The following is a 13,425-nucleotide window of genomic DNA, read 5'->3' as shown; positions in this document are numbered from 1 at the left end:
CTCTGGTGAAGCCTCTCACCACCCCTGAGCCTCTGGCCTGTACCCCAGTTCTGTATGTACAAATAAATAAATCTTAAAAAAAAAAAGTCATAATCCTAAAATTATAAAAAAAAATTTTGAAAGTTCACTACTTTCTGACATTCTACAATCTAGTACAACATACCGGTTTCTTAACACCTGTGATTTGACACAGTAAAAGTCCAAGTTCTACAACAAATTTTTTCTGACACTTTTTTATTTATAGTCCCCATACATTTAGTAATATACCCCATGTGTGGCCTAGATTCTTCACTGCTATGAGTAGTAAACTCAACTTGCTTAACTACAGGTGTATCCCTGCTAGTCGTTGGATGAATGTTATTGACAATCTGGATAAATCCAAAATGGCTCTAATGCAGTACTTTCAGCCAATGAATGAGCAAAGCAGTTTTATCCATAAATTACTCTGCTCTAGTCAGAATTATTGGATTTTAGAAGTATTTATAAACCCAAAAGTCATGATAGGCATTCCATTCCTTTTAATGTTAGATTCCTAAATGAATATAATTTGTCTTCTGAAAAAAAATATATTTAATACAATATTTGAAATATTAACTTAATAATTTGTGATCTTCACATGTTTAAAAAAAAAGATATCATGTTTCAAAAGATAAATATTATAGCCAGTTATGTTTTATATAAAGAAATGAAAATTATAATGTCCTTTAAAATAAAGTATACAGATCAGGAAAGGTCAGAGAAATTAAGTTAATAATACTTTGCATCACTGTCTAAATTTAATTTTGTATTTAAAAATACACCATTTAAAATAATCAGTTTCTTTAAAAAAGTTGTACAGAAAGTAATCTGAAATAATAATTACATAATAATAATAACATGGCAACAAAAATAATAGGTACTATTATTTAAGAATCCACTTTTGCAAAATACTTCACATACATTAGCTTTAAATCTCAAAGTCAGCCAGGCACATCACTATTATTATCCTTATTTTTAAAAAATAAGAGAGCAATAAAAAGAAACTAAGTTTTTTGAATTTATAAGTAAATGTTTCAGATCAACTATCTACTATATGTCTAGCAAATCCACAAATTGGCAAATAGCTCACTGTAGGTGAGCCTTTTTTCCTAGAACAACCAGAAGTCAACTATCACCCCTGCATAAATCTTATCAGCTTATCACCAACATCACTGGATTTCCCTATGCTTTTTTTTTTTTTTTTTTTGCCTAAGGTGGGCTTTTGGTTGCTCTCCCACACAAGAAAGCAAGGAGATATTTAGGGGAGATGTGGCAATGGCAGAAGTCTTTCCTAGAAGAGGACAAGCAGTGGGAGGGAATATACTCTGGTGCACCCAGGCTTACAGGTAACCTCTGCAGTGAATCAGTGAATTTGAAACATAATTCCCAACTGATTCCTGAGGCAGAATAAGTTCCAGATTGTCCTCTGGTGACAGAATGAGCAACAGCTCCACCTTCCCATTCCTCATGAAGTGAGAGTTTCTGCGGGGAGGAGAGATCTGTGAACCTTAGAGTCCCATGAGATAGTCCTTGAAAGCAGGATCTGAACATGGATTACAGTTTGGTCTACTTGCAGAGAGAAGCAGAACATAGGTCCTAATCTTGGAAAACTCTCCTCCCACCCAAGTCCGTGAATGTTGAGAGTGAGGCACTCCCACTTACCCATACTTCTTCCACTACCTAGATAAGCAAGGATTCTAAAACTAAAGCCACAGCACCACCATAGGAAAACAGGGCATAGCACATATGAGGGTAATCTAAGTAATAGATGTAGATCCTGAAAAAAAAAGAAGGTAGCAACAGTCAAGATTTATGACAAGAATTGGAAATGACAAAAAAAATTAAGAAAAATCATGAAGAGATTCATGATGTTTTAGATTCTCAATTTACAAGAGAAAGCCAAATTCAGGATATATAAAAGATATCCAGGAGCAGAGAGAATTCTTAATTTAAAAAAATCGAACCATAAAAATAATACAACTGCGGCCCTCCCTGGTGGTGCAGTGGGTTAAAGCACTGCACTGAGAAACTAAAGCCACTTCCTCATGAGTTCGATCCCTGCCTGCCCTGGAGGTGACCACATGGCGCGGCAGACCTCTCCTGACCCGCCCGCTGCTCCCCTTAGCAGTGTACTTCGTCAATCTGCCTGTTCTGCTTCCCGCTCTGTCTCTGGTGAATCTTCTCACCCTCCACATCTCTGGCCTGTACCCCAGTTCTGTATGAATAAATAAATAAATCTTTAAAAAATAATAATACAACTGCAAATTATGTCTATGAGAAATAAAATGAAAGAAATGGCGATGATCATGGAAAATATAGTAAGTGGGCTTAATCTTGCAAGGAATGAAGCAGTGAAGTAGGAAATCAAAAATATACAAATAATGCAAGTGAAAGAGTAGACTAAATTAAGATTTAGAAAAAACTGAAGAAATTCTATGCAAAATATCACTAGAAGAAGAAAGGTGTGTGGGATGCCAGAAGGTTAAGAAAGTAGAAAAATCTACTCAAATAAATAGTGATTGATAACTCCCCAATATAAAAAGAACTAATCATAAATGAACTAAAATCAGACAGAACACCCAAATTTCTAAATGCAAAATAACCTACACCAAGATGCATCATAATGAAATTATCAAAATATAACAATAAATTAAAACTTTTTAATGGTGGAATATAATATAATAAGTGGAAAAGTGTGTGTTTGATCAGACTTTCATCAACTTCTCAGCAGAAACTCTACAGGCTAGAAAAGCATGGAATTACATTCTAAAAAATAAAAATTTCCATCCACAAATCCTTGCAGAAGTAATCTTTTTCAGACAAACAAAAGTTAATAAAATTTACTACTAACAAACCTAACCTCCTGAAATACTAACTTCTATGTGAAAAGTAAACAAACAAAACATAACACCACACCCAGATGATAAATAGCCAATACAGAATTTAAAACACTAATATTAGACAGCAACAAAACATTAAAAGGGAGAAAGAAAAGCACAAAATCACTAGCCAAGTGCAACAAGTTGATATCAGCACACAAAATACTTTTATTAGATAAAGAATATTGGAAACAATCCTATGGTAAATAAAAAATCAAAAGTCTGCAATACATACAATTTGAAGAAGAAAATGAGGAGTTGATTGAATTGTCAATAGAAACAACAGAAAGATTTAACAACCAGATCTTAGTAGAAAAGCTTTAAGTTGTTCATAAATGAGGTAAGTGTGGTTGTGAGTTTGTTATGAGTAACTTTTATTATGCTGTTTCTAGTTATTTGCTATTTTTCAAGCATTTTCATCGTAAATAGATTCTGAATCTTATCAAATGCTTGCTCAGCATCTATTGATAAGATCATATGGTTTTAACTTTCCTTTCTGCAATGTGGTGAATTACCTTGATTTTCATATACTGAACTATCCTTGTGCTCCTGGTATAAATCCCACTTAGCATATAATCCTTTTAATGCATTATTAGATTTGGTCTACTATGATTTTATTGAGAATTTTTGCACTTGTGTTCATTATAGTGATTCAGCACAAAATGGTTATTTATAGGTAAGACCTAAAACCATAAAGTATGTAGAATAAAACATAGAAAAAACACCCCATGAAATAAATTTCAGGAATACCTTTGAGGACTCATCTCAAGCAGTAGAAAACATAAAGGAATATAATAAACTGGGACTACATCAAAATATAAAACTTCTGTATAGAAAATGAGAACATAACCAAAATTAAGAGGCACCCTACTGAATAGGAAAATATAACTGCATATTATCATATGATAGGGAATTGATATCAAATATTTACAAAAAGTTAATATACAAATGAACCTAAACAAACAAAAATGCAATCAAAATATGAGCTAGTCACTTATTAAAATAAAAAGCAGATGACAAACAGAAATGAAGATACTGTAAACATCACTTATCATCAGAGAAACAGAGATCCAAACCATAATAATATACCACTTCATATCTGTGAAAACAGCCCAAATTAGAGAAATAAAACACAAAAACTACTGACAATGATATAGAGAAAAATGAACACTCTTACACACTTAGTGGGAAAGTAGGAAAGCTAAAGAAACACTAAAAATGAATCTGTTATATGTCCCAGAAATTCCATTCCAAGGTATTTACCAATACAACACAAAAACATTAATTTTACAGGAAACCTTCTCTCCTGTGTTTTTTAAAGCACTATTTATAATAGCCAAGATATGGAAACAAACTAAAATTTCCAAAATAGTAAAACATATCAAGAAGTTGTGGTATATACACATGATAGAATAGTACTCAGCAATCAAAAAGGTAAAACCCATGAATAAAGTTGGATGGGATTATGCTAAGTGAAAAAAGTCAGAAAGGGAAATATCAGATGTTGTACATATATGCAAAATATAGAGAAATCAAACAAAAGACCAAACAAACTTTGAAAGTTGAAGATAGGCGTAAGGTATCCAGGATGGGAGAAAATGGGTAGGAATGATGAAGGGTGAAAATACAAGATGGGAGAGCAATTCGAACTATGACTCAGGCTCATCCTTAGAAGGAGGATTTGGTGGTGCAGGAGCAAAGGAGAGAATAGAATCTAATGGAAGAGTACTGGGACTTTGGTGGTGTTTGTAGTCAAATAGCATACAATCATACAGTTATAAACCTAGAACCCTTAGACATACTGTGATGTAAATCAATCAGCATTACCTCAACAAATATAACTTAAAAAAAAAAAGAGAGATAGAGCAAACATAGAAAAAGGAGGTGGTACCTGCTTTTTAGATAATGATACCAGGGACTTTGCTTCCCATAATCACACCTCATATTTGCAGAAAGCCCTACATGTAACTGTAGTGTAATGATTTTGAATTCCTCTATCAAGGAAGCAGATATCCTACATGAATGCTTGTATTCTGTGTTTAGATATCCTATGCCACTTTGGCTGTGAAATTGTAGTACATGTGGAAAAACCTTTTTACTATATGAACCTTTACAATACTTGTGAAAAGAGTTCAATATGGTTTACGCACAATGTAGTATTTCTCCAGATATCATCCCAAATTCCCCACAAGTAAGGCTTTTGTCCTCATTTCTCACATACAGTGTTTGGCTCAGTTTAACCCTCTGGGGCTGAACTATTAAATTCCTGCCAGGATTTTACATTGATACTTTCACTTTCTCTAACATATTCCCTACTCAAGTTATTTAAATCAATTTCTGCTTCATACAATTTTTATTTGCAAAAAATAATAACAGTTTTTCTTCCTATGTAGAGTTCTCTTAAGAAAATGATTGCAGTTACCCATGTTGTATATCACCATTTTAACAGTATTGCTTCATGAATGAGTACTCCTTTTTGATTTTGTCCTATACCCAACCATGTTGTTCTCCCTCAACAACATGGGGAATTCTTTAATATGACATTAATTGCAAGTAGCAATTATAGTGGTAAAGTTTATACCAATGCCATTAGATGAGTATTATGCACTTCACTGTGAAACAAAACCTTATTTTAAGTTAATAAAAACAGTCATATCAATTAAAAAGCAAAGACTAGTCTACATATGTGACTTTAAAATTAACTCCTTAATTTTAGTCAATTGGAAAAAATCTCTTCAGTGTCCAATTAATGTTTTTTCACAGACCCTAAGGATTGAGAGATAAAATCTAAATAAAACAAAAAATTGTAGTTCAGTAATATGAACTACATAACATGACTTTTCCATATTGAGGACTTCACATTTCACATAGAAATTCTGACAGATGAATCTAAATTTTAAAGGATTTCAAACTTATTTTTTGAAGCCAGTATTATGATGTCAAACACTGAAAAGTAAACAGATTTAGATATGAGAGGTGTGGGTTGTAATAATAATGCCACTTATTTTGAATCTTGAGCAGGTCAATTAATTAACATTGGGTTTGGTTTTATTATTTGTACTAGATAAAAGACTAGATCTCTTCTTCTGAATTTCCTGTATCAGTTAAATACACATGAATGTTTCATAAATTAAAAATGATAACAATTATGAATTACTATCAATGAAATGCTTACTTTGCATCAAGTTTTAGTCTTTTTTATTTAATACCCAAATCCACATACCAGAATTATCTTCATTTCAGAGGTTTGGAGACATTGAACTCAGGATGTTAATTGTCCAATGGCATTAACTTAATCAATGCAGAAGCTAGATCCCAGCTGAGTTCTGACAGTATTCCTGTGTTCATCCCAACTCAACCATACACACTGATTTTTATGCAAATGATGACAGACTACTCAGTTATTCAAGCTTCATGATAAAACTTAAAATAATTGTTTAACTATCATATAATGAGATTTTAAGTTTCTATTTGAACCATAATCATCAGTGATTCAATATGGAAGTAGTATTACTTACAGTTGTTCCAAGGATATAAGTCCTTTGAATGTTTGCTTATCTAGTGAGTGAATTTCGTTCTTGTGCAGATACCTGGAAACATAAAATTCTATTAGGTTATAATGCTTAATATACAATATTAAATTATTACAGATATAGACATATTTGATTTGAACTTTTTGCATTGGAGAATACTAAAAGAATACCTCAGAAAACTTTATTTCATTTAAATATGTTCATTTGTCTATGTAAGAGAGTTCCAAGTATCTCATTAGATTCTGAAAGGAATCTTTGATCTAAAATATTAAGAATCTCTGCCTTAGTCTCTAAAACTTAGAGTGGTTGTGGGGAAATTCTCATCCTGATTAATGAGGTCATATGTAGTGGATAGTGACTTTTCAAAAAGAAGAAAGCAAACATTCTAGTATAACAATTTTTAAATATATTCTATCATATTGAATATATTACACTTAGACTTATATTTAGAAAGCTGAAAAATGTCACCACAGAAATCATCGTAAGAAGATAAAAATGTACTGATAGGTCTACAAGATGTGTTTTGGTTTTCTGATGGCTGCTGTTGAAATCAACAAGAAAGAACGCTGTAAATTGATTTATAAATATGGTACTATAACTAATCCAACCAAAATATTTGAAACATCTTGTATAACATGTGAACATTTTCTTTGTCTTTTTATCTTTAACCATAGGAGGGAAATATTTTTTTAATTTAAATATCCCTGTTTTTTTGGTGAGTATCATAAAATTGAAAATGTAGATTTTTTTCCCAACTTGTGCCCTCTGGGGATGTGTGGCAATCAGAATTCCTGAAACTTTCTATGAAGTCCCTTTTGGATGTGCCTTTGGCTAGGTCACACTTCATAGAAAATATATATAATTCAGAATACCTGCTGATTGAATCCACCAGTTCCTGATTCTGTCCAAAAACTTATTTACTTCAGTTTTCTTAGAGTAAAATCTAAGAAACTGCATATGCTTCCCTGGTATTTCTGATAAATTCCACATGTAGATGACTTAGAAACCACAGGAATAAAATTTCTTTATGAATAAAAAAAGGACTGTTTTTTTAAAATTTGTTTAGTGAAGCTTTAAAAGTTCCAAATTAATTTTTCTTCCCCTAGATTACAATTCCTGTAAGTTTATCAGAACAGAATTATCTGGTGAGGATTTAAGCTAAAATGGAGATTTTTTTCACTAACATTATATGATACCATAGCAGATCTTGCTTTCAAACAAAAGGCTCAAAAATATAGCTACATGTTAACTAGTATAGGATCAATATCCTTGAAAGGGTCAGGTAGGAATTTTTTTTCAGAATGCCCAGAGAAGGTCTCTTCCAATAAGTGTCATTTTGAAATGGAGAACTAAAGGTCAATTAAGGTGTTGTGAGCCTTGGAGATATATTGCTATTACCTAAGGAATCCACATTGTTTTGAGTTGAGCACAATGAGGGCCCTGCAAGTTCAAAAGTCTATCCTGTCTATCCTTGCCTAAGTCCTATGATCTTCCTGCAATATTTTTAAGCTATAATAATACCTTGAGGAATAAAGATATTAACTCAATTTCTATATAAATGTGAAAAGCTTTTAATATTTCTTTTTGAAAAGAAAAGTTAAAAATTTAGTTTCTGTACTCAGATATACACAGTGATTAAATGAGTAGAGTATAATGTAAAACATATTACTACTTATATTAGCATAAGCAAGAAAACTATCAATTGTCAATGGGATCAAGTTTAATACCTGAATTCAAATCCTTCCCACACATCTTTGAAAATCATACATCATCACTAATAGGAAAAACAAATCAATCAGAACACTATCTATGCATGATTAGGAGAAAACTATAATTACTTCAAATTTCATTAAAGTTGGAGAAATTAGAAACAGCCACATTAGTTAGATAATCCAATTTTCAGTGAAGAAGGAAACAGGATTACATAAAAATAGGGTGGGGTAGAATGGACAGGAAAAAATTAAAGTACTACAATGACTAGCATCTGTACTGAAAAATGGTGGCAGAGTAAAGACACCGAGATGACCACGTCCAAGCTTGCACGGAAATATATAAAAATGGACTATAGATATACATGCTAAGAGTTTCAACCCAAATGAGAAAACCCTGGACTCAGTAGAATGAAGAAAACTGAGGGAGATTGGCTATTGGGGAGTTCGGATAAGGGAACTACTATCCAGAGGCATCACAAACAGGATAAGTGGAACACTGCAACTCCGATCAATCTCTATCAGGGAACATTCAGGCTCTAGCTGCAGATGGAGGCTTCTTGCTCATTCAGTTAGATGAGTAGAACCAAGCTTGGGGGGAGGTGGGAGGGAGAAGACTGCACAAATGGGCACATAAAGCTCAGGGGTGGGGATCTGGTGACTGAGCAATTCTTTCATCCACCACCATAATATGGGCCTGGGAAAAAAACAAACAAACAAACAAACAAAAAAAAACAGGTAACTGAATCAAAACAGGCCCAACAGGCCCATTAACAATCCCCCAAGTGGTACCCAAGTGGTAGGGAAAGACTGCTCAGGGAGAGACAGCTCTGAGTGGGCACAAAGAGCTTTGCAGGCCTAGTTGGAGGTCTGGCAGACTGTGGGGGGTATGCAGAATTAGGACTCAAGGCGTTACTAAACAGCAGTGGCCGGAAGACTGTGAGCCAGTAAGGCACTGCCTTGCAAGACTCACAGTGCTCAAAAAATAAACAAAACCAGTGATTGGCTCAACCACAGGCCCAGCTCAGCACTTCAAATGCACCCCACCACCCGGGGCTACATCCAAGCATAGAGGGAACCTGGGACATCAGAAGGCTACAAAGATCAACAGGCACGTTCCAGAGAAATGGACTCAAGAAGTTACCAGAAGACTGAATGCAACAAGAGAACCCTTAGCATCAATGGTAGATTCAAAAGATTCCACACAGTAGGGGCTGAAAAACCAGGAGATATTGAAAGAAAACAAGGCTCAGAATACCCTCCACAATTAAAGTGTCTGGAAGTTCCTCTGACATCCCAAAAAGAACATCCAGAAAGATGCCAGTCAATAATAGCAACATCATGTCTTAACGAATAGGAAGTATTAGAAAAAACATGACAGGGAAAAAAAGACAAACAAATATTCAAGCAAGTCCACAGGGGGAAAATTCACCACAAAAAGATCAGTCAGCAGAAACCATCAAAGAAATAGAAGAACTGCTCAGACAACCAGTTAGAGAATTCAGAATCATCATGATAAACAAACAAAAAGAATATGAGAAGGGAAAAAAAAATGAAATGAAGGAAACCATCAAGAGTTGAAGAATGCAAACAAGGAAATGAATGAAAGAAATGTAAAAATATGAGACAAGTAATCAACGAATAGAAGAAAGAAAATGAGACATTTAAAAAAGGAAATAAAAGAATTGTAGGCCATGAAAAGGCAACTAAAGAATGCTGGGGAAAGTGAAGAAAACAGAATAGATGAAATGGGAGAAAGAATCAGCACCCTTGAAAACAAGGAAACAAAGAAAAATAAAAAAGAAAAAGAAAGGAGTCAAAAGGAAAAGGAATGAAGAAACACTTCAAGAGCTAGCTAGCATCACTAGGAAATATCAGAGTTATAGGTATCCCAGAAGGTGAAGAGAAAGGCCAAGGAATCAAGAAAATATTTACAGAAGTAAGAAAAGAGAAATTCCCTAAAATGAAGGAGATGAAAGTAGACATCCAAGAAGCAAGAAGAACACCAAAATACCATGATGACAGGAGAAATACAGCAAGACACAATATAATAAAACTTCCAAGAATACAAGATAAGGAAAAATAACAAGAATGACAACAGGGAAGAAACAAATAACCTATCAAGGGAAACAGATCTGGATGACATCAGACTTCTCCAAAGAAACACTATGGGCAAAAAGAGAATGGAGGTACATACTCAACAAACTCCAAAGCATTAAATGCCAACCAAGAATGTTCTATCCTGTGAAGCTCTCCTTCCTCTATGAAGAAAGAATAAGGACATTTTCAGACAAACAGAAAGTCCACAATTTCGTCATGACTAAATCCCCACTCCAAAAAATACTATAAGAAACCCTCAAACCAAATCCAACAGAAGAATGAACAAGAACAGTTCAAAACAAGGAATAAAAATACAAAAGGACTAAAATAGCAAATGTAGGTGTCAATATATCAATATTATCTCTAAATGCAAATGGCTTAAACTCATCAATAAAAAGACACAGAGTTGCAAGATGGGTTAAAAAAACAGAACCCAACGTTCTGCTGTCTGCAGGAAACACAACTAAAAGCAAAAGATAAAAACAGATTGAAAATAAAAGGATGGAAAACAGTTCCATAAGCAAATGGACCAAAAAAGAAGGCAGGAACAGCTATACTTATATGAGGTAAAATAGACTTCAAACTAAAAAGGGTTAAAAGAGACACAGCAGGACAATACATTATGATTAAGGGGACAATACAACAAGAACACAAAATAATCATCAACATATACGCACCAAATGAAGGAGCACCAAAATATATCAGGAAACTACTGTCATCTATGAAAACATATATCAGGGAAAATATGTACATAAGAAAATATGTACATAGTAGGAGACATCAACATGCCACTCTCCACAATGGACAGATCAACAAGATAAAAAATAAGCAAAGACACTAAAGCTCTGAACAAGGACCTGGACAACATGGGTCTAACAGACATCTATAGAATACTGCACCCCCAGAAATCTGAGTACACATTTTTCTCATATCCACATGGATCATTCTCTAGGATTGACCACATACAGGGTCACAAGATAAATGTCAATAGATACACTAAGATCAAAATCATACCAACAATTTTCTCTGACCATGAAGGAATCAAACTAGAAATAAACCATATGAGGAAAACAAGAAACCCACCTACCACGTGGAAACTGAAACCCACACTACTAGAGGACCATTGGATCAATAAGGAAATCAATGAAGAAATCAAAAAATACCTGGAGAAGAACGACAATGACGACACAGATCTCCAAAACTTATGGGACACATTAAAAGCAGTTATAAAAGGAAAATATTACAGCATTACAGGCTCACATAAAGAAACCAGAAATAACTCAAAATAACAACCTAAAGTCACCCTTAAAGGACTGGAAAAAGAACAACAAAATAACCAAAAAGCCAGTAGAAAATAGGTGATAATAAAAGTCATATCAGAAATAAATGAAATGGATTTTTTGGAAAAAGTCCAAAAAATCAGTGAAACCAAAAGTTGCTTCTTCAAATAAATAAACAAGATAGCCAGGCTCACAAAGAAAAAAAAAAAATAGAAAGCACAAATAAACAGAATCATAAAAGAAAGAGGTGACATCACAACAGATCCAGCAGAAATCAAAAGAATAATCAGAGAATACTACGAGCAACTATATGTAAACAAGTTGGACAATTTAGCAGAAATGGACAAATTCCTATAACTCTACAATGGCCCAAAGCTAGATAAAGAATAGAACAACTAAACAGACCAATTACAAGCAAGGAAATTGAAGAGGTAATCAAAACGCTCCCCCAAAAACAAATGCCCAGGACCAGATAGATTTACTAATGAATTCTACTGAACATTCAGAAAAGAACTAGTACCTATTCTACACGGACTTATCCAAAACATCGAAAAAGAAGGAAAACTACAATATACTTTCTACGAAGCCAACATCACACTAACACCAAAACCTAACAAAGAAAACACACAAAAAAGAAAACTTCAGACCAATTTCCCTAATGAACACTGATGCAAAAATTCTCAACAAAATCTTAGCCAACAGAATCCAACAATACATTAAAAGAATAATACATCATGACCAAGTAGGCTTCATGCCAGGAGCACAAGGATGGTTCAACATCAGAAAATCAATTAATGTAATCCATCACATCAATCGACAAAAAAATAAATGAATAAAAAAACCACATAATCAAATCAATAGATGTGGAGAAGGCATTTGACAAAATTCAACACACATTTATGTTTTAAGGCCCTCGAAATCCTCGGAATAGAAGGAACGTACCTCAACATGATTAAAGCTATATATGACAAACCCACCGCCAATATCATCCTCAACAGAGAAAATCTGAAAGCCTTTCCCTTGAGATCAGGAACAAGACAAGGGTGTCCACTATCGCTACTGCTCTTCAACATAACATTGGAAGTCTTACTCAGAGCAATTAGACAGGAAAAGGACATACAAGGAATCCAAATAGGGAAAGAATAAGTAAAATTGTCCTTATTTGCAGACGATATGTTAATCTATATGGAAAACCCTAAAAACTCCACATAGAAGCTAATCAAAACCATCAACCAGTTTAGCAAGGTAGCAGGATATAAAATCAACACACAGAAATCAGAGACCGTCTTATATACAAACAACCTATCAGAAGAAACAGAAATAAAAAAACCCATTCCCTTTTCAATTAAAACAAAAACAATCAAATACCTGGGAATCAAACTAACAAAAGAGGTAAAAGACCTATGCAAAGAAAATTACAAAACATTGTTAAAAGAAATACAAGAAGACACCATGAAATGGAAAGACATCCTCTGCTCATGGATCGGGAGAATTAACATCATCATAATGGCCATCCTGCCAAAAGTGATATACAGCTTTAACACCATCCCAATAATAGTCTCAATGACATTCTTCAAAGAGATAGAAAAAATATTGATGAGATCCATATGGAGCAACAAAAGACCTCAAATAGACAAAACTCTCATGACTAGGAAGAAAGAGTATGGAGGCATTATAATTCCAAGCTTCAAGCTATATTACAAAGCCATAATAATTAATACTGCATGGTACTGAAACAAGAACAGACATACAGACCAGTGGATTCAGATAGAAAACCCAGATATAACCCACAGGTTTATGGTCAGCTAATCTTTAACAAAGGAGCAAAGAAGATACAATGAACAAAGAAAGTTTGTTCAGCAAGTGGTGCTGGGAAAACTGGGAAGCTACATGCAAAAAAAAAAAA

The 13,425-nt window shown here is 33.8% G+C and overlaps 1 protein-coding gene across 1 annotated transcript in view; it reads right to left on the bottom strand.

Annotated features, from left to right (window-relative positions):
• The window catches only part of PXDNL (peroxidasin-like), a 418,186-nt gene that overhangs the window by 181,021 nt on the left and 223,740 nt on the right, over positions 1-13,425 (bottom strand). Inside the window, exon 4 of the mRNA XM_004680042.2 lies at positions 6,414-6,487. Coding sequence (XP_004680099.1) covers positions 6,414-6,487 — 74 coding nt within the window. The remainder of the gene's footprint in view (positions 1-6,413; positions 6,488-13,425) is intronic.

The sequence above is a fragment of the Condylura cristata genome, unplaced genomic scaffold, assembly GCF_000260355.1.
Source record: "Condylura cristata isolate star-nosed mole 26May11 unplaced genomic scaffold, ConCri1.0 scaffold00009, whole genome shotgun sequence".
Classification (NCBI taxonomy): domain Eukaryota; kingdom Metazoa; phylum Chordata; class Mammalia; order Eulipotyphla; family Talpidae; genus Condylura; species Condylura cristata.
This window is presented reverse-complemented; position numbering and strand designations above follow the sequence as displayed.